General features: G+C 49.9%; 7 protein-coding genes across 7 annotated transcripts; 2 read left to right on the forward strand and 5 right to left on the reverse strand.

The window, feature by feature from the left end:
• Positions 1-7: 7 nt before the first annotated feature.
• On the reverse strand, positions 8-1,498 carry N7487_002416 (uncharacterized protein; the record flags this gene model as incomplete). Its single annotated transcript, XM_056870163.1, has 1 exon — positions 8-1,498. The coding sequence occupies one exon, from the start codon at positions 1,496-1,498 to the stop codon at positions 8-10; it is 1,491 nt and encodes a 496-aa protein (XP_056734947.1).
• A 495-nt stretch (positions 1,499-1,993) lies between these two features.
• Positions 1,994-6,514, reverse strand: N7487_002417 (ribosome biogenesis protein URB2; the record flags this gene model as incomplete). The annotated part of the gene is made up of 2 exons (XM_056870164.1): positions 1,994-6,427; positions 6,497-6,514. 2 exons carry the CDS (start codon positions 6,512-6,514, stop codon positions 1,994-1,996), a joined length of 4,452 nt encoding a protein of 1,483 aa, XP_056734948.1.
• A 262-nt stretch (positions 6,515-6,776) lies between these two features.
• Positions 6,777-7,415, forward strand: N7487_002418 (MICOS complex subunit MIC10; the record flags this gene model as incomplete). Its single annotated transcript, XM_056870165.1, has 3 exons — positions 6,777-6,851; positions 6,984-7,134; positions 7,366-7,415. The coding sequence occupies 3 exons, from the start codon at positions 6,777-6,779 to the stop codon at positions 7,413-7,415; spliced, it is 276 nt and encodes a 91-aa protein (XP_056734949.1).
• A 377-nt stretch (positions 7,416-7,792) lies between these two features.
• Positions 7,793-8,095, reverse strand: N7487_002419 (uncharacterized protein; the record flags this gene model as incomplete). The annotated part of the gene is made up of 1 exon (XM_056870166.1): positions 7,793-8,095. One exon carries the CDS (start codon positions 8,093-8,095, stop codon positions 7,793-7,795), a length of 303 nt encoding a protein of 100 aa, XP_056734950.1.
• Positions 8,096-9,687: 1,592 nt separating this feature from the next.
• On the forward strand, positions 9,688-11,479 carry N7487_002420 (DUF3176 domain-containing protein; the record flags this gene model as incomplete). Its single annotated transcript, XM_056870167.1, has 2 exons — positions 9,688-10,145; positions 10,195-11,479. 2 exons carry the CDS (start codon positions 9,688-9,690, stop codon positions 11,477-11,479), a joined length of 1,743 nt encoding a protein of 580 aa, XP_056734951.1.
• Positions 11,480-11,889: 410 nt separating this feature from the next.
• N7487_002421 (nucleobase cation symporter-1 family protein) lies at positions 11,890-13,859 on the reverse strand (the record flags this gene model as incomplete). The annotated part of the gene is made up of 6 exons (XM_056870168.1): positions 11,890-12,423; positions 12,494-12,691; positions 12,744-13,222; positions 13,275-13,524; positions 13,584-13,654; positions 13,760-13,859. The coding sequence occupies 6 exons, from the start codon at positions 13,857-13,859 to the stop codon at positions 11,890-11,892; spliced, it is 1,632 nt and encodes a 543-aa protein (XP_056734952.1).
• Positions 13,860-15,604: 1,745 nt separating this feature from the next.
• N7487_002422 (putative 1-phosphatidylinositol-4,5-bisphosphate phosphodiesterase Plc1) lies at positions 15,605-19,072 on the reverse strand (the record flags this gene model as incomplete). The annotated part of the gene is made up of 1 exon (XM_056870169.1): positions 15,605-19,072. One exon carries the CDS (start codon positions 19,070-19,072, stop codon positions 15,605-15,607), a length of 3,468 nt encoding a protein of 1,155 aa, XP_056734953.1.
• Between the last annotated feature and the right edge of the window lie 1,466 nt (positions 19,073-20,538).

Below are 20,538 nucleotides of genomic sequence, written 5' to 3' on the forward strand. Positions count from 1 at the left end.
GGATAATCTACCACGTGGGAGGGATATAGTAATCCCTCCAACGATTCTCCGTCTCAGCATCTTTGAAGGTATCGATTGTACCTTCTACCCCATCCGGCCCAACAGACCAGACGCCATCTTCAACCAGCTTGCGCCAACAATCCAACAAACGCTCCAGCCGCTGAGGGCGGTAGTAGTTACCACCGAAAGGCTTGAACCCATGCTGAAAGAGTTCCGAGAACCTGTCCCTATCAACAAGCTCCCCATCGCTTTTTCGTGCGCCTACCTTCCTGCCATAGCCAGCATTGACGGTAAACGGGAGAAACAGCTGAAATCCATCCTCGACCATGTCATCCCATTTTCTATCCACCGCTGTACTATATAGACCCGCAGAGATACGAGACGGTGTATGCGTATCGGTAGACGATGAATAGAAATCCTCCATTAATACCCATGGACTTGTAAATCTCGTGAGCTCGATAGGACGCTGGTCTCCGGTGTCGGCAGGGAAAAGGCATACTGGCGGTACGGTATACTGGGAAAGGGGCAATGCGGTGAATTTCTGTGACGACACAAACCCAGATAAGTCAGCCGGGGGTAGGAGAAGACCTGGAGCGATGTATTGGAACGAGGGTCGTCTCGCACGTGACAGAAACGAACGTGCAAAGCAAGGATCGAGCATCGAGGCGGCGTCTAGGACGCTTAATGCGACTAGTGGCTCTAGATTATCCGTATTAGTCCCGGAATCGGGGCTGATCAGTAATGGTGGGGTTGGAAGCTGCGAGATGCGCGTCTCGATGGCCTGACACATCCGATCCCACGCGTCGACACACGTAGTAACCTGGGCTTCGCTATAGGGCCGCCACTCCCAGGGCCCGATCTTCTCGAACTCGAATAGCGCTGGCTCTTCATGAGGCGCAGCCACGACTTTTCCAATATGGATCAGGTCGATCCAGTGTGAGAGCACTGTCTCGAATGGGTTCCAAACGTCTGGATGATCCTTAACTGGAAACCCGAAGCCCCAGTCATCAGTATGCATGAAGATCGCGACGCGATGGTGGCGTTGGTGGTAGATAACACCCCCATTACTGTCATTGGTTGACAAGGCCACATAGCACAAGCGCAGCATGCTGTCAACCGGCTGGTCTTCAAGATCAGCTTCAACTTCCGCAAAAAGTGATTGAGGCCCATTGAGTCCCGATGCGAAGATAGAGAGTGGCGTTTCGCCAAAACCTTCCCAAGGAGGTATTATAGCATTGTCAAGGAAAGTCACCACCGACGGATCCAGTCTTGGGCGAAGAGCCTCAGCTTCAGCACCGTGGACCGTGAAAAAGTTGGTGTTGTTGCCATTCAGATTTGCCAGTGGACGCCCTTCGGCGAGCCAAGCATATTGAACCAGGTAGTTGTATAGAGCCACACATCGTGAGTAATCCATTCCTTCTACATCCTGTCGTGGAGGATTATCTGGCCTGACAAGCAAGCCGGTGATGTCCGGAAGTTGGGAAACATCGATTGCCATGAAATCAGAGTGTATGGCTGTCAAAGGGGTCAATACCAAGCCTCTATTCAGACGAAGTGCATATAACTGAATTTATGAAGTGTTGAACGTGTTGAGGCTGGTTTTAAAAAGGCTAGGGAAGTCAGCTTTGAATCCTTCCAGCTACTTACTGGACCCTGGTTTACCCCGCTCTCAGGTGATCAATCGATATAGAAGAACTGAACCACCTCAGCTTGATGTGATTACAGAGTCAATTGGATATGGTTTAAACTTTTGAAGCTCAATTGGTTCTGAGGTGTCCCCGAGTTGAAGTTATGACACGGCTCAATATTATAAGGGCAGGGTGGTAACCAGTCCAGCCCCAGAGAAGGCCGTGTTCCTTGCGTATCGGCAGTATGGTGCTAGCATAGTCTTTACTTTGAAATTAATATGATGATCATCAATGCATTGGGGGATATCATAATTCTTAAGCAAAAGATAGTGTACAGATAAAGGACAGTTACCCACAAAACCAAATCAACCCTTGTTCCACTTTCCGAACTTCACATAGTCATCATAGAGCGACTTGAACACTGCACGACCAGAGACATCCAGCGCAGCGTTAAGCGCGCGCATAGACTCACGCGACATGACGTCAAGAGCCGCATACAGACCAGGCAAGATAGCAGCCTTGACCTCCGGTGACAACGACCCACGCAGCGAGCACTGCGCATACTCCATGACAACATACTGCAAGTACTGACCGGCAATACGCTTCGCCTTCTTCGTCTGATCAGTCAGGGCCTCGCGGGATGCACCGGGCTGGGGACGAAGAACCGCCGAGACGGTAGGGTCGCACAGCGAGGTGAGCAGACGGGTGTAGTAGGTAGCGTGGGAGGCCTCGAGCGGGGCGAGCCAGAAGGGCTGCGAGAGAGTGGGCTGGAAGCGGGAGCGACCACGTTTGCGGGACCGCGCGAAGAGACAGCCCAGTAGGCGCTGCATGGCGTTTACGACTAGGTGGAAGCGGCCACCGATCTTGAGACGCTGCAGGCTGAGTACGACGCCCATTAGTCGACACAGGCGGGTGTAGATAGTTGGTGCGTAGGCGGGGGAGATCTGGGGGCCGATTTTGGAGGAGGCGCTTGCGATTGCGCTGAGAATGCTGTCGATGTTGCATTGGGTGAGACTGCGGGTGTGGCTGCGGAGGAGGAGGTCCAGACATTCGGAGGCGAAGCAGAATTGGTCGATGCTTGTGCTTTGGGTTATGGCTTCGGCGAGGGCCGTGCAGAGGAGGGAGATCTCGCGTGCTGTGGCGCTTTCTTTGTCTTCGACAGGAGGGAGTGAGGAAACGGCGAGGTAGAGCACAAGAAGTCTGTAGCCGGCGTTTTCCCCAATCAAGCCAAGTCCCCGGACTTCGCAGATTGTTTGGGTGATTTTTTCCACCGTCATGGAGCGGAAGCGTTCGGTGGTAGTCCGGATGAAGAGCTGCTGGTCCTCAGCATATAGAGACTGAAGGGCAAGAGTCTCGGCGCATTGCAGGACTGGCTGAGCAATGCTCTGCTCGGGTCCTTTGCTGGCAAGAAGACGTCGTCGGATTAACCGAGACGGTTCCGAATCAACGGACATTTCCATGTAATTGTCAATCTTGGACAGGAACTTCTCCACTTCGACATTGTTGGTAGCTAGATCTTCGAAATCCTCTAGAGCATCGATGGTCTTGATAAGAGTAATTGTCTCCTCCATCTTCTGCTTCCTGCATTGATCTTTGACATGTTTCATATCAGCCAACACGAAGTCGAACACTTTCAGGCGACAAGCAGCAAGTTCCTTCTCTGAGAAGGCTGTCTGCAGCTGCTTGCGGTGGACCCAGAGCTCTGACAGAGTCAACCTCAAAAGATAACAGGCCATGGAGTCACGATCCACCTGCTTCATCTTAGCTGTTTGCTTCGATGCCCGGATGAAGAGTTTCTTGAAAATTTTGTTCCGCTCGTCCTCAGACGAAACCAGGAGCTTGGCCGATATCGCGCGGTGCAGGCTTCGGAATGCTTTCATGATTTGGAGGTCGAGGTCGGTACCTTCCAATGGGACGGCTCGAGCAGCAGTCCAGATGGGGTCCCAGTCACTGGTCAATGTGGCATCGCATTTTGGCATGGAAGCTAGTTTCGCCATCATCGTAATAATTCCGATTGTGACATCAGGAGTATTGTCCTGCTCAAGTAAAACATTTTGCAACTTGTTCAGAATGGTGGTTCTCAACCCGCGAGTGATCAACGGGGCCGGAACCCTCTGCAAGCTCTCGATAAGCAGTTTGCGATTGGAGGAGTCTTGCTCGATGCTTTCGTTGAGGAGGAGAGAAAGATCAGAGACAATGAAGGGAGCGTTGAGCATATATTCGTGGCAGACCACACTCGCCCACGCCTGGAGGAACTTTGCTTCTTCTGCAACAGCTTCCAAGGGTAATGACGTCGAATGGTATTGAGCAGCTGCCAGGGACAGGATATGACGGAACAGACGGGATCGATCATCAGAAGAGATAAGAGCCCAAACTTCCGGAACTCTGACAAGGGCAAGGAAGTAAGCTAGGCCAAGGGTTGTTTGGGAATCCACAGTATCTGTGCGGCCATTCCAGGGTGCCTTCATCGACTTCTTCGCATCTTTAGTTGAGATGGAGGAGATGAGACTGGTGACATCCTTGGTGGCTTTAACAAACGAACCTAGCTGCTCATCACTAGCGTGAGCCTTGGTTGCAACAATTAAAAACCGGTAAGCCTCCCACGATTCCAGAGGAGCGAGTTGAACTTTGGTTAGGTCCTTGTGGTTGCGATGAACAGTCTTGGCGGCGACTTCTACCAATGACATGATTGAACTTGCCATGGTATTATCGGCTGACTGCAGGGTGTTCTCTAGGAAATTCCGAACCAACCGCCACAGACGCCATCTCCAGTGCAGAGCCTGCTTCGACGACAGAGTAGAGGTTATGGTTTCCAGGAGAGATGTCAACGTCTTTTCCGATTCTGGGAACGTCGAGACTCGGCCACGGAAGCTTGCCTCGACAATAACAAATTTGGCATAAGACTGAGGGGTTTCAGCCACCTTGCCATTTTCAGCTCGGGTGTCGCTAGCAGCGGTATGCATCTGGGCAGCAATATGCGTCTCAGTGAGGGAGGTTCGCATCAGCTCCGAGTAAGCGTCCGCCAACTCATCGTCTTCCCAAACCGAGAATAGACTCAAATTGCTGTTATCTTGGCGAGTTTGCTCCACGATAACGAGCTGGTTGTGCCACAATTCCATGAAGCCGGGTAGGTCTCTCGCGGCGGCGAAGCCTCGCAACAAGGGCAGCACAACCCTGCTCTTGATTACATCGTAGTTTCCCCGTTTCCTAGGACCACTTTCGCGCCATTGTAATAGAACCTTGTCGAGTAATGCGTCAAGAAGCTTACGCGAATCACGCAAGCCGGAGTTTGGCAGGAAAATATCAACCCCAAGGCTGATAAACAGAGCGGTTACATTCCACTGAACTTTCTCAAGGCCTTGTTCGAAAAGACCAGTGTAATTGGCATGCGCCAGGATGGTGTGAAGAGAGAGACCGACCTTTCGGTCGAGAGCTACCTGGAGGAGGTGCTCCAGTACCGAGATAAATTTGGAAGAAAAGGTGGCAAAGTCTTCCTCCTTTGCGGTAGAGAACGCAAGCTCTGCAACAGCGACGAACAAAGTCTCTAACCACGGAGCTTCGTGTGTCTGCCTCCGGAACACATCCCTAGGAACAGCACGCACAGCGTTGTCAAAAAGCTCAGGAAGAAGCTCCACTGATCGCCAGGGATGCATACAAGCTTCATTGCTTGCTTTGTTTTCCTTGGCCACAGCAAACTCGCGAATTATTGGCCTGAAGGTATCAGTCACTGGTTTGACTGAGCTCCAGTCAGGCTCATCCTGAGAATAATCGATGCCGGAGCTTCCACGCTCAAAGAATGCTGCACGAGCAGGAAGCAAGACATGTAGGGCAATAATGCGTTCAATCGCATGCAGGAGAGTGGCCCTCTCGTCGGTGTCAAGTTTGGCGGACCGGAGGCAGATCTGGAGCCTAAGTGCGTGGGCGAAGCAATGTCTCGCGAAAAATTCGTTGCTAGACTTGTTGTCCATATCATCTTCACGGTAAGACCTCGATTCCCACAGCTCCACTGCTGAGGGAAATACGTATAGCAAGTGCTGAAGATCAGTTGTTTTCCCCTCATGCGAGAACTGCTTGGCGGCCACGGCGGCCACTCGGAATGCTCGGCCCAGCAGCATGGCGACGGCCTCGGGCTCGCCCCTCAGCGCAAGCTTCAAATGAGAGTTTGCCACTCCATCGGTGCCTAGTGTGCGGTGCGCAAGTGTCACAAATCCGTGTAGACAATCCAATGCGCGGATGAAGGCGAGGAAGCATGCTGCGGGGTTCTGACGTTGCTCGTCCACGTCCACGTCCATGGCGTCTGCATCATTCTCAGTTGTCATTCTCTTGCGTTTTTTCCCTTGGTTTCCTCGGCGATCATCGTGTGTCGGGGACCCAGACAGTGTGTGACTGGACTCGGAGTCAGAGCTTAGGGTTGCAAGCCCGTTCCCCAGACCGGAAAAGATATCGGCCTCCAAATCTTCGAGGGTATCACATAGAATCGATAAGAATTTCTGGTCCTTAAGAATAGCAGCGAGGTTCTTCGGTGAAATCAGGTCGATGAGCTGTCGTAATAAAAGGAACGAAGCCGCGTCCACTCTGTAGTTCTTCCCAGTTCTCAGTCTCTTCAATAGCCATCGCAGAACCCATTCCTCCTTCGGGGTAGCGTTTGTTTGAATCTGAACATCTCGGTGAACTTCCGGGTGACTCTCACATAGCGTCAAATCCACACCGATAATCTGGGCCGCTTCGTGAATCTGGGTTGTTGGACTGGCGGTGCCCTTTTCAAGGCGGAGGAGCGCCTCTTGCGATGAGCGCGGACGCTGTAGAAGCGCAACACATTAGATTCCGGGAAAAGGACATGCAGGATTTCAAGGTTGCATTTGACTTACCTCCGCAATCAACGGCATCTCGAAAAAAGCAAATTATTCGAGAGAGTGGTTGGTTATTTGTCGAGGGAAAAAAAAAAAGAGACCAAGAAGAAAAACCGCAGATTGCTCCGACCGCCTTTGGCCGAATCGACTCGGTCCGCTGAACCTCCCAAACTCCTTGCACTCCACACGCCTCCATTCACCTCTATAATTCCACATAATTGCAACTGGTTCGTGTTTTACCCTCGGAAATAGCTCCGCCTCAATTGATACTTACTTCCGCCCCGGTAGATTTATCGCAATGGCTGAATCCAGTGAATCCGGGCCGATCGCGCGCGCCACCAAGCCCGTTAGCGAGGCTTTGCTTAACGAGAAGGTATGAGCTAGCTGAATACTCAAATGGGAGAAGTTGCAATATATCATCACACCATCGATATATGACGATTGCCTCGGTCTGGGAACAAATATGGGAGAACCCGTTGGCTAACCGTCAACGTCATATAATTAGTGGGACCGCGCCATCTCCTCTGTGCTCATCAAGTCCTCCCTCGGTCTGTCTTTCGGTGTTGTCTTCTCGGTTCTTCTCTTCAAGCGCAGAGCTTGGCCCGCGTGGGTTGGTCTCGGTTTCGGTGCCGGACGTGCTTGGGAAGAGGCTGATGGTACGTTAATATCTATATCTCATTTTAGTTTGGCTTTTAGAGAGACCTTTGGTGAAGTTGGAGCTTCGGGTCACCATGGGATAAGCTCCCTTGAGCTTGGACAGAGGCTACTTGCTGTAATTTTCTCCGCATCGAGCTTTGCAGGCCTCTCAACAATGACCCGACTCTCCGCTTTTCCCCGAGTCTGCCTATATCCAAGATCCAAGAATAACCGAGCTAACTTGTACTTAGCCTCCTTCCGCCGTGGTGACTCCCCTATCAGAGACGCCCTGCGCCGCTAAAGAATGGCTTCCAAGTGTGTACGATATATTGTACAGAAGGCAAGAGACCATCAATGAATGGTCGTCTTCGGCCTGAGAAGATTTGGTATACCAATAGTCACCAAACCACCATCAACACCAAACAAGGTGTTTCCTTGAGTTTTCCCCCCATCTTTTGAATTAAGAAACATGATTTGAATTGAAAACATGTCCCGGCACTTCACTTCCAACACCTGCCTTCAGTAATTTGAGATTTTGGCTCCTTATGAGAACGAAAACACGGTTCGATACAAGAACGTTCAAGTTGTAAACGGCACACCTGGCTGAGCCTATTGCTACTAGGGCTGCATTGCCTACTCTAGACTAGGGGATTTGTGATATTCTTCGATTCCAATCCTCTACACAACAGAGTCGTGGTCCCAGGAGATCGGATCAGGTGGACCAGGCTGATCAGATTTTTCAAAATCACAGCTAACATCGTGTCCAAGAAGGATGTTAGCGGTTGTAGTGCCCTGTTGCTCCGCCCCGAGAGCAAGAACTCTAGTACAGGAGATTCGGTCCGTTCTTTGCGCAAGAACCTCGACTATTTCATGCTGTTTGTGTTTCACTGCCTTGAACAGGGCCGGTCCATGTTCTTCGTAGATAGTGGTTTGTGTCAGCGCCGTTATCCAAGAATAGATTGACCATATCGAGTCTTCCATGTTCCACAGCCCATTCCAATGGTGTAAGGGTTATTTTACTCTAAACATCAGGAATAATATCTAGATCACAGGGCATTTAGTCGTACTCGAGAATCCGGACATTCAGATCCATGCCGTAATTGAGAATTTGAGAGAAGACAGGTTTGCTATATCCGGCTTTCAATGCAGCCGCGAGTGCTTCTTCTTTCTACCGCTCAATAGGAGGTTCAACCATTTCAGGCTTAGTCGTGGCCGTTTCACCAGCATGCGTTATCATCCCCAAGATTGAGTGAAGCCTTCTTTCTTATTTACGATATTGCTTTTGTCATTGACCCGGCCGACTAGTAGCCACCAGATAGGAAACTCCTCCGGGCTTTTTGCTGTGTGTACGTATACCACTCATTTGTGTGCTCTTCTCTCTCTGGCTTCTCTAAAGCTTGAGGACTGGTATGTGTGAAGATCACACCAGAGGTCCACCGAGGCGTCATGGGGCTTGAAGGGAGTTACAGTTCCGCTGGAGGCATTCATGCCGCTTCAAATCGTGGAATAACGGGTGGTCTTTCACTTCAGCCACACGAAGTGTCTAGGAACGGGTTCAATTTCATCAGGCCAAGAACTATGGGTGGAGTTTTATGTGTTTCTAACGTACCAGCCTTCGTATCCTCAGGAAACATTGAAATTAACAATTCGAATGACGGAGATGCGGAGACGTCAAACTTCAACGAATCATTTTACTGACCCTTGGATCGCTAAGGAATTATCATGGGACTGGATGTCTAATTCTCCATCTCATTGGCACATATGTATGAACTGATGTCCTGGATTGCGTGTTAAAAGTCTCATAGGAACCCTGGAACTCTTGTACCTCATCGTCTGTCCATGACGCGAAGACAGGAAGGGAGGGAATCTTCCCGGTACCTCGGGAAGATATGATTGTCCAATGCCTGATGCAAATGGCCTGATGCACCGCACGAAATCTTTGATCCACTGGCCGATACTGTTGCGCGCTCCACGCAGCCAGCTTTCATGAAGAAAGGCAAGTTGAAATACCCAGACGCACATCTATCTGAGCTCCCCTTGTGCCAATCCCAACCCGTCATAGCTCGGTACTCTGGCTTTGCTAAATTTGGAAAGGTTGGATAGCGGCCTAGGATTGTGACTACATCCATGGATATGCAGTATACCTACCTACATAAGGTAGTATGGGCGATTAAGGGATTTGTATATAGTAATTCAGATCCTCAGGCCCCATAAGGCGTGATTGACCCCTGAACGGTATACACCTTCGTAAATGAAGGTAATCTCATTTTTCTAGAATGATTGGAAGGATTTCTTAATCTTTTTTTAAGCTGGCCCACTTTTCAGGGTAAACAAGCACGCTGTTGGACCGGCTTGACGATCAAATGAAGATTGTCGACACTAGACTCTACCCGGCAGGTATCATCTACTCCACTATTATTATCCACTGCTCAGCTTCGAAAGTTCTGCCCTAGTTTCACTTATTTTGCCTGATGTGGAGATGCCCGGAATCTTCAAAATCCTGTTCTTGGTCCCAGCATATTATCCTTCTTCCCCTGGATGTCCTTGGCATGGGTATCTCCAGACTTGACAATATGGCTTTTAGCAAAGAGGAATACCAGCTCACGTATGTCCGACTGGATGACCCATCGGGTACTGCGACAAACGCAAAACGCAAGTCACGGCCGTTATCCGTGCCAGAACAACAAGCGATACTGCAATCTCAGACCAGTTTCTTTGGTTCGAGTTGGACCTTCGAAATCCTTAATTGTCTCATCGCTGTGGTTTTCCTGGTTGCCATTATAGTTGTACTGTACAATTTCGATGGGAAACCAGTGCCGGACTGGCCGTACGGTATCACGTTGAACGCGTTAGTCTCGGTTCTGTCTACAGCCATGAAGGCGGGAATGGTGTGCATTTGTACTGAAGCTTTGTCCCAACTGAAATGGTCCTGGTTTAATCAAGGCAATAAACTAAGTGACTTGGCATTACTCGACGCTGCTAGCCGTGGACCGGTGGGGGCCTTGATTGCTCTATTTTGCTTTGTTCCTCGGTGAGTCTATATGGATTTTGACATAGATCTTAGCTAACATGCCTTAAAGTCATCTTATCACATTTGGATGTCTAGTCCTCGTTATCGCAGCTGCTACGGACCCATTTGTGCAGCAGGTAATGGGAATCCTAGGACGGTCAGTCCCAACGCACGGTAATGCATCCATTCAAGTGTGCAACTCAAGTCTTTACACCGATTATGGACTAGGCGAAGGTCCCGGGATGAACAAGGCACCGCTGTCGACCATCGGTGCCATCTACTCTGGGATCTTCCAAGAGCAAAGCCCAAACAGCAAAAGTTCTTTGATGGAGTGCACTACAGGCAACTGTACATTCGCACCATATCAGTCTCTTGGTATTTGCAGCCGGTGCGCCAACATTACCGACTCTCTAACACTTCACAAGGTGGATGGGTTCACCTCTCAGCAAGCAACGTACAACTACAAACTGCCGAATAATTTCAGTTTCCAAACATCCACAAACGGACAATATGTCATGAACAGCACATATCTTGGCAACCTCGTCAGCCTAAACACAACCGGCCTGGCAAATATTCTCAATTTTACCGCAATCACTTCTTCTGGCTATGGTGTACCTCCCACAGTGAGCGCAACCGAGTGCTCCCTCTCCTTCTGTGTCGAGACCTATCATGCAGCTGTCAATGGCGGTACATTCACGGAGAAGCTCATCTCAATTGAAGGTACATCGAATTACTCGCGCACCTCCTTAAAAGACTTTGAAATCGTACCAAATACTTGCTACGTGAACGGCACACAACAAGAAAGCACACACAGCCCAGAGTGCGCCTTCAAAGTGAGCTCTCTAAGCACCCTAGCCCTTTCAAACTCAATCACCCCCTTGCTAAAAGGTACGGGGTCACTCTTCGTGAGTAATCGACCAAGTTGGTCATCCGACTCTATTGAAGCCCTCTACGGGGCATACGGCAATTACACCGACATAAACCTTGTCTTCCAGTCACTAGCAGCCTCACTCACATCACATGCACGATCAAAGAACTGCCATGCCTCTCATAACGGAACTGCCTGGTCCACGGTATCTTATGTTCATGTGCGGTGGTTGTGGATGATTTTACCTACTACATTGGTGTTCCTAAGTTCGCTTTTCTTGATCATCACTATTTTCCATACAAGGAGAGATTACATTTGGAAGTCTTCGCCTTTGGCTCTGCTATTCTCCAACTTGGATCTTGAGGGACCAAATCCTTTCAGGACTGATCCTACCCTCAAGGGCATCGAACAGACGTCTCGCCAAATGGATGTGCGGTTGGAGACTTCTTCTGACGGCCCTAGGATTAGGGTCGTTCCTGTATCGTGATGCGGGCATTCATTGGTGATGACTCCTCTACTATCTATAGCCGGCAGCCCGGTCCTGGAACACCGAAGAAATCGTCCAATGCAAGTGAGGATGCAATAGCCCCTATTTAGAACCTATAGATTAATTAATGTTATTTTCATTCGGAGCAGATATGTATCTAGCTGGTAATATATATATATATAAAGTAGTTATTCCAAGACGGGGTTGAAGAATGCCCATGTCATAAAAAGCAAATCCTGGGGTGGCCCATCTCTGGAAGCCTAGGAACCCAGAAGCAGTCAATTGTCGTATCATCGTAAATATATCCCAAATAGGGGAGTTAATTATATACATTGAATCTCGCTGGATAGTAAGAGCACCAGCGAAAAACAGTATCAAAAGGAAACGCTACCATGAAAACCTAAGCCCGTTCAAATCTTCTTGTTGGAAGTATTTGGGCCCTTCCGATCATCCGACCCAAGCGCACCATCAAATGACCTCCGATCAGCATACCCTTGACCCTCCAAGTCATTGGGGTCCTTTCCGTATGCAACGGAGAAATCCTCAACATCGATATCAACCTCGTTCCACGTAGCACTTGTCTCAGGAACGGGGAAGAACCACGTGAGAGCGAAGTACACACCACCGGAAACAAGGACACCGGTGAAATAGTTAATGTTGTAGATGTATTCCGCGCCGATAGGGACTTTGCAACCCACAGCACCGGCGAAGCCGACGATGTTGATCAGGATACCGCAGATGTAGGCGGTATAGGCGCGCCACGAGAAACCGCCAGTGTAGTAGTAGCAGTCTGTTTTGCTGGCGCTGTAGAGAGAGTTGATGTTCAGGTAGCCCTTTCGGACGATGTAGTAGTCACAGATCATGACACCGGCAATGGCGGAGAGGAAGAGGGAGTAGGCTGAGAGGTAGGTTGTGAAGTTGTTTGAGGTTGAGAGAAGGTTCCACTGTGGATTTTGTTAGTTTTTGGTCATGGGTATTTGAGGGGGATAGAACTAAATAAGTGGTAAGACGTACTGGACACATAGCTAGACCGACGGCGGCGCAGATGTAACTACCGCGTCGGATGGACATGTATCTGGGTAGCAGGGCAGTCAGATCAGTGCCTGCTGAGATTGAGTTGGCGGAAATGTTGGTTCCGAGCTGGGCTAGGGCAAATCCGGTGGCGATGACGAAGATACCGAAGCGCTGACCGGAACTGGCTCCATCGAGGAACTTTCCGAGGAGATCAAAGGGGGTTCCATGTGTAGCCGTCGTTGAAGATCACCGATGAGGAGGAAGACACGATGATTCCAATGAATGAGGTGACACCAAAGCCGACGGGAATGGTCAATAGCTGGGACCAGAATGCGTCCTTTGGTGTTTTCGCAAATCGTGAGAAATCAGGGTTATTCATGATAAGTGCCGCGAAGTTTCCGATGCACGACATGATTCCTTTCACCATCGCCCATGAAAGATCACTTCCGTGGACGGTGTTGGACTGGTGGATAATCGGGCCGAGGCCGTGGGCACGGGAGATAGCCCAGGCAAAGAAAGCGATGGCAGCGATAGGAGAGTAGATTGCCTTAGCGGTGAACAAGTGACGGACTTTGTGAACGGGGAACCACAAGGCTGGAAGTGAAAGCAACCAGAATAAGAAGAAGCTGACGAAGTTCTTGGTATCAATGCCAGCACTAGCAGAGAGACCATTGTGAAGGTTCCGGTAGCTGGGCCAAATGGCCTCGATCATCAAAGTAACACACTGGCCTAGTAATATATAAGTATACATTTTTTTTCGCCAGATCGGAAAGATACGTACCTCCAATATAACTTTGCACACCGTACCAGATAATAGCCATCACCACGCGGTTGAGGACGGGCCATAAAGAGCCCCATATTCCGAATGAAGCTCGGGCTGTGACGGGAAAAGAAATATGATAGACAGCACCAATTCGCCCAGTCAGACACACGAAACCTGCAGCCACGAAGTATCCAACCCAGACACAGATCCAAGACTGCCACCAGGAAAGACCGTCAACGATCATCGAGGAAGAAATCATCCATGTGTTCTATATTTTGTGTTAGATCCCATGGGGCTTTTTCCGGGCACCACTTTGGAGATACTGACGATGTTCAATGAGTCCGCAATCCAAAAAGCAATAAAGTTGACCCATCTCCATTGGCGTCTTTCTGGATCCACTGCAGTGCAATTTCCGTTGATCAGTCTTTATATTCTTTGTGTACCGCCATGAGGGCGATAAATAAGGGGAGGATCCGAAATCATATAAGCTAAGATAGTCTCACCTGGCCGTAGATCATTGTTGGTCAACATCATCTGAGCATTGGTGAGTCCCGGCTCGTTCTCAACGGCCGCCTTGTCGAGTAACCATTTGAGCTTGGACATATTGGCGGATGGAGGTGTAGACTTGGAGTTGCTAATAGTTGCCAGTATAGTAATCGAACGTCCCAAGAAAGTGTCAAGGCAAGGCTATTGTGAGGAAGTTGAATAAAAAAAAAGAATCTTGGAAGAAGGAGTAAAAAGACTGGGGATAACAGCATCATTATAACCTTGCCCACATGGAATGATTCTGGAGCATATCCTCCAGGATCCGAGTCCTCTTTTCCCCGAGGCCGATAAGGAAGTAGTTGGCTGCGAGTCTCCAGTCTTGGAAGCATCCATGATGATCTGAGCCTATCATAGCCACCTACGGGTAGTGACCGAATGACTTCAAGTAAGACGTCCCGGCCTTATCTCCAGGAATTGGCGAGGGAGTCGGCAACCTTGCAACGTTAGCTCCACTTAGCCCCACATAATAAATATTAGGGAATGCTGTGATTGGTTGACCGTAATCTATGCTTCGATATGGAGAAAAGCTGGAGATAGAAAAGCAAAATCTTGGCGTTGACTCGATGAGATCGAGTAATAAATATGTCACGTGTATTGTGCCTGAGGCCATCCATGGATCTATAACGTGTGGGAACAGGCTATTGGCCACTCCTAATTATAGATCATGGAATCTACTGAGATTCAATTGTAATTTATTATTGATTTCATCAAGTGGAATCCTTGTAATTTATCTACATATGTAGATATATAAATCCCAGCAGACGCGTGGGCATAGATGTTGTGCCACCCCATATACGAGTGAGTTGAGAACCAGTTGTGAGAAATAGCTTAGTAGCATTGCATGATAGTGCAAAAAAGGAAATATAGGTCCTAGAATTTTTTTACCTATATTACTATATGTCGTGGGATTGTTCATCCTCTACAGTCTACAGCCCACCCATATATAAACCCGTCATAGACAGTGATATATAAATTAGCGCCAAGAAAATCGGAGTGATCTTCTTCGTGAGAAAGTATTACTTCAACAAAGAACGTGTGAGATGGAAGCAAAGGCAAATAATACATTCCGCGTGAATACTATATTGGCACAAACAGAAGTGATATGCTAGTGTGCAAGAGTGTTTAATTGAATCGACAGATCAACTGTGAGAGCCTCCTGAAAATGAAAAATCCCAAGTCCCTATGCTATGATAATAAACGACGTGATGAATGAGAAGAGTTGCTCCAGTGAACCAGTCACGTATATGTTCTCCGATGTGATTGACTCCCTCAAATGCAATGATAATGATGAATGGTAGAACCAAATTCCCGAAAGATCCTATGCGGACACGTAGCGCAACAAAAGAGATAAGATGAAAAGCAAAGACATACATAAGACCAAACAAACATAAGAAAACAGGGAGAGAAGATAGGGGGATTAAAAAACACAAACACATCTCCCAGTCGAATACATAGCCGGATGGTCAGTTTCCGGGCTTGTCGCAGACAAATAACAGGACAAGGACGATGAACAAGATAATACCCATGGTGAATGGCAAAAATAAAACTTGAAGCAACTTGGGGGGTATCGCTGTGACGGGTATGGATGACAATGGCGTAATAAACAAAACGTCCGGCAATGTAGGCACAGATGAGAGCAAAGAGTGGGATATGATGCAGTAGAAAGACAAACGCCGGAACCTTGGTTAATGCTGACATTGATAGGAACAAGATTCCAGATCGGGAGAGGAATGAGGTGAAAAGCCAGTGCAAAGCTGCGGTGGCCATAGAGGTGGGCGAGATGAGAGGTGAGGTGACTATCATTATATAAATGATGAGTTTGACGTTGTTGACACTGTGGGTGTCAGGCTAGGAGAACCTTCCTTGTCCTCAGGGCTTGGGGAATCACTGCGATCGTGTGGTTGATCCCTTTCGCGCTCGGCCGACGAGGAACGCTTGAAGACAGTCTGGCCGATCTGGCGCAGAATACCCATACGCTCGGCGCGGAGCTCTTCGAGGTCCAGACGTTGAACGGAGATGGGCTCTTGCTTTGAGATCTTGCAAAAAAGCGTCGAGAATAAGTATTGGTCACCGCTGGCATCATAGAGAGGCAAGTAGCGGTAACCTTGAGAGAGACTGGTGAGCTTGGCGGTGAAAGTGGCCAGCTGCACACTGTTGTTATTGCCTGCACTACGGCCGTCCATTGAGCTCCAGACAGTCCATCGCACAAACACAAGATCGGGATATTTAGTTTCCAGCGACAGCTTGAACTTGTCGTTGAAAACGGGGCTGTAGCCATTGCTTTGCTCGATCTTGGTGCGGCGACGGTGTGGATATCCGATGCCGGACATACCGTTGCGTGCAGAGGCATCCATACCACCTTCGCCGAGGACAAAGCTCTGTCCACGATCATCAGCACTGAACATCTCGATCTCGACATAAGGGTTGATATTGTCGTCCTGCCCAATGGTGCGTGGACGGGGGAGTTGTTGTGCGGACACGACGTCGACCGAGAATCGAACCAGTTTGCGCTCCATCTTGCGCTTTTGCTTTCCATCATCCCCGGCTGGTAAGCGAAGGCTCTCGGGCTTGAGAATGTAGCCAGTACGGTCAGTTCCAGCGGCGAACATAGCCTGGTTCATTTGCATGCCGATGTCGTAGGTTTGCCAGTTAAGTGCTGCCATTTGCACACCACGGCGCCAGAACTTGTTCGGATCAAAGTTGGATGAACGGAGTCGGAATCCGGAAGGATACACTCGGGTGAGATACTTGCGGTTGTGCGATTCCAGTGCAACCTTGTTGTCGTGACTCTGAGTGATGCTCTCAAATGACCGCTCAGCAAACGAGTAGATATGGTTGTACCGCCTGCTCTCTGGAGAGGAGAAGCTGTGCCACTTGTAGCCACGAGTGTAGACACCCAAGTCAGAAAGAGGCTTAGTGATCTTGCTTTTCTGGCGCCGCTTTTTCTTCTTGTCAGTGTGAACAGACACTAGCGCCCCGTCACTGTCTTCAGTTGCACTGCTCATGCTTGTAGCAGTAAGCGAACGCCTATCCTGCGAGATCAAAGGGCCAATGCTGTCGACAGGACCCATTGTTGGGGGACTCGAGAGTGAGGGAAGAGGCTGGATGTTCATATCAGGGAGAGTCGGTCGTACGAATGGCGTACTAGCACTGCGTTTGCGGCCATGGGTACCGACGGAGCCGACAGTATTTTGGCGGGGATCAAACTGGGACTCGTCACAAGTCTTGACTTTGACTAGAATGCGGCCCTTGAGCTCTTCGGGCGACGGAAGGATGTGGCAGTTGGTCATCAAGGGCTCAAGGATAAGGCGTTCCTTGAATGTCTCCTTCATTATTTTGACCATTGCTAGTTGCTGATCTGGATTGCAGTGCACCTCAAGAGAAAGAATGACAGGGAAGTCGCATGTGATGAAGGCGTATCGGTTGATGACAGTTATGCAATCCGCAAAGAGGACACTGGTAGTTAGAGTTCGCCCGTGAGACACGATGGGGCGTCCATCTGCACCATCCCAGCAGTCAATCTCGACACAACGACATCCCTGCTGGAGCGCGCTAACGTAAGCCTCGGTGCTTGACGCACCAGCCACTTGGCGGCCCAGGAGGTAAGTGTTGTGAGAGCTCGAGATGAAGTATTCATTCAACGGCCGGTCGAATCTTGACTGGGGAGCACGTGAAGCGTAGACACCGTTGCTGGACGAAGACAAGAACGCGGCAAATGCATCCACGTTCATCCGCGATACAGGTGGAGGAAGCTCCGATCCTTCCGCAGAAGGAGTGCGAGATTTAGAGGCCCGCCGAACGTACTTGTCGAACAGTGCAGTCCAGTAGACCCGGTCGGATTCGATATCTTCATTTTGTACGTCACGAAGGAAAGTCAAAAACTCGCTCTGAGTCATGCCTTCCTTCGATTTTGCGGTGTGAAGCTTGAAGATATCCTTGACATCCTTTCGTTCCTTCAAACGCAAAAGGAAGTCTTTGAATTCGGAGAAATCCAACTTGCCGTTACAGGCAGCATCAGCTTTAGTGAACTGTGCCCGAAGCATGTTCTTGGAACAGTTGATATGCAAGCTGCGGCAGACCTTCTCCACGGCGGCGAGATCGAGACTTTGCTCCTCTACGGAAGGAGGACCCTGCGGGAAGAGTCTCGACATCTCGCGCTGCCAGTGTGCCTGCAGAACCGCTTCGCTCTGACTCGAACCTGCCAGACCAGACATAAGATCGATTCTGTATCGAGAGATATGCTCAAGGGTGGTAATCCACAGGTCAAGAATACGGTCACTAGGAGCGATGAGGTGCAAGGTTTTGACTGTTCGGCCCTTGGAGCGGTCAGAATCTGCAATAACAATGGTGAACCACCGGCGCTCCAAATCTTCGGGAATCTGATGTTCTTCGCGGTAGTTGCGGGCGTCGGCGCCGACCCGGATTTCTTTGATATCATCGATATAGAAGCGTTTGGCCGGGTTGGAGACATCCCAGAAAACCTTGGCAGCATCTAGGTCGAGGAAGAAGCGGACCTGCTTCCTGCGTTTCTTAGTTACCTTGGTTAAGACTGTGCCCCGCTGGACAGCGGAGTCTACTTTGGGTGCAACTGCAACCGTGGGGAGGGGGCCAACGTCGCGAGCCATATTCATACGACTCTCGCTGCGAAGACTGGATGCCTCCGAGCCACCCCATGCGCCCAGGTTGTCCAAGGCCTCGCTGGCTTCATCCTCGTTGCTTGAATCCAGAGCGCTGTCTCGAACGGGTTGAGTGCTGGTTTTGCTATCACTGCGTCGACGCATGATGATGGGACCAGTGCTTCGATCCCGTTTGTCGTTTTGGGTCGTAGACTGCCGCCTGCGGGTAAGTTTGTTTGCAGCGCCTCTTGAGATCCGTCGCATGATGCCCGGCGCCTTGGTGGACACAGCAGGGTCATTGAAGCTGGAGGAATTTGTGTTTCCGGGAACGGCCATTATGGACTCGCCAAGTTCGAGGGGGCCTGGCATAGGTAGGGAGTAACCATTCACTCGGCCGTAGAGTCCCTCGCTTGCAGATTGTAGGGGGGTGCCAGCAGGGGTGAAAGTATAGGGTGTGCCAGGAGCAGGGAAGGATGAGGTAGGAGTAGAGATCGGAGAAGTGGTGAAAGAGGGCGCGGAAGAAAGGGAAGGGCCAGATGGCAAAGATGTGACAACATGATGTAGGGAGGACGGTTGAGGGAGAGATGTCGCAAGTTTTAAGTTGGATTGGGTGTCGGCATCCAGGATCGGTGAGGTAGTCGCAGCATACGCCATAACGACTATCTATCAAGAACGACAGCTCAGCTGTCGATAGGGGAAATGTAAGCCTGTGGTATATCGTGCCAACGTCCGAGTCACCTGGACTCAGAAGTGGGCGAATGGGTAACAGCGTATGGAACCGGCCTGCCGTCAAGGTTCGCAAGGCTGCCGCCTGTCAGGAATGTTATGCGATCCGAGCCAAAAGAGAAGGTAGAATATTCTGACACGGTGAGAAAATGATCGTTCAGCCACGTCCTCAGCAGAAGTTCACCGTTCTTGAACTCTGCTGCATCTTGTCCTGGATTGGGTGTAATGCGGAGAGCCCTGCCGGAGAGCAGCTCACGGGAAAAGAAATCGCAACAAAAGAAAATTTGAGCGATTAAAAAAAAGTCCCTGATAACAATTGCAAAGGGCACTGGCCCTGTGCAACGGCCAATCCACGAGGTAGATTCTCAGCCGATGCTAACCACTTGGGACAGACGTCACAAACGAAATCAACCAGGGAATGATCTCCAGCCCCAAGGAAGCGGAACACGGGTTCTGTCTTGCTTCTTTCGGAGCCCGGCTGATTCCCTGTATGTCCTTCCAATGATACCAATGCTACCCCTCTCTTATGCGTGTCGATCTGCCGGTGCGTGGGGGAAGCTGCTGCTCTGCACCGAAAGAGGGGCGTGTTGTGATATAGGCCAATTGATCGTGGAATCACCAAGTGAATTGGGGAAGGCGGCGCGGAACCGATTCGAAATTGAAGGGCGTGCGCCAAAGCGAGCCAAAGGCCGATGGTAATGTGTATGCAGGTATCGTTACCGGGGTTTAGGAAAGAGCCCCAAGAACCGGCTTTGGGTGCTTGCGGAAGTAGACAGCGGCAGCAAAAAAAAAAGACCTAAGAGTCAAGGGTTGTCCTAGTCCGACAAGGGCGCCGTGCGATTGGGTGCGATTGGAGACTAGCGATGCGGCAGGCGAAGGGAGTACCCGTGCTAAAGTGCAGGGAGATTTTTCCCCGGCGCAAAGAAGCTAGGATAGGAGGATGTGATGAAAATCGGGAATTGCGACAGAGTTGCCAACGCAGTGGATGCAAGCGGTCGAAAGGGGAAAGGCGGGCAATCGGAGACTGGGCCAAGTTAGGGAGCTCGCTGATGTTGGATTGTTTAGTGCCGTTTTGGAGGATCACTGCGAGTTGATCCAGTTGCTGCACGGTTACGTGGTGGCCACTAAATCCGTATGCGAGTTGGAAGTGGGTAAAATTGCGGAAGTTTTGGATGATCATGCGACGAGAGGGAGAAGACCTGCGTTGTCCTTATCGTCGTATGAGTATAGAGTTTTTTTTTTTGTTCTCTTCAGGGAGACAGGGGAGGTAAAGAAGAGTTGAAGGGGAAAAAGGGAAAATAATTTAATCAATGAATCCCAATTCTGCGAATTGAAGCTGCAGTGGGGACTGGTACTTACGATAGACGTAGCATGCGGTATGGGAAATGGTGTAC

Source organism: Penicillium crustosum, assembly GCF_028827405.1.
Source record: "Penicillium crustosum strain IBT 35664 chromosome Unknown utg000001l_segment0_segment0, whole genome shotgun sequence".
Classification (NCBI taxonomy): domain Eukaryota; kingdom Fungi; phylum Ascomycota; class Eurotiomycetes; order Eurotiales; family Aspergillaceae; genus Penicillium; species Penicillium crustosum.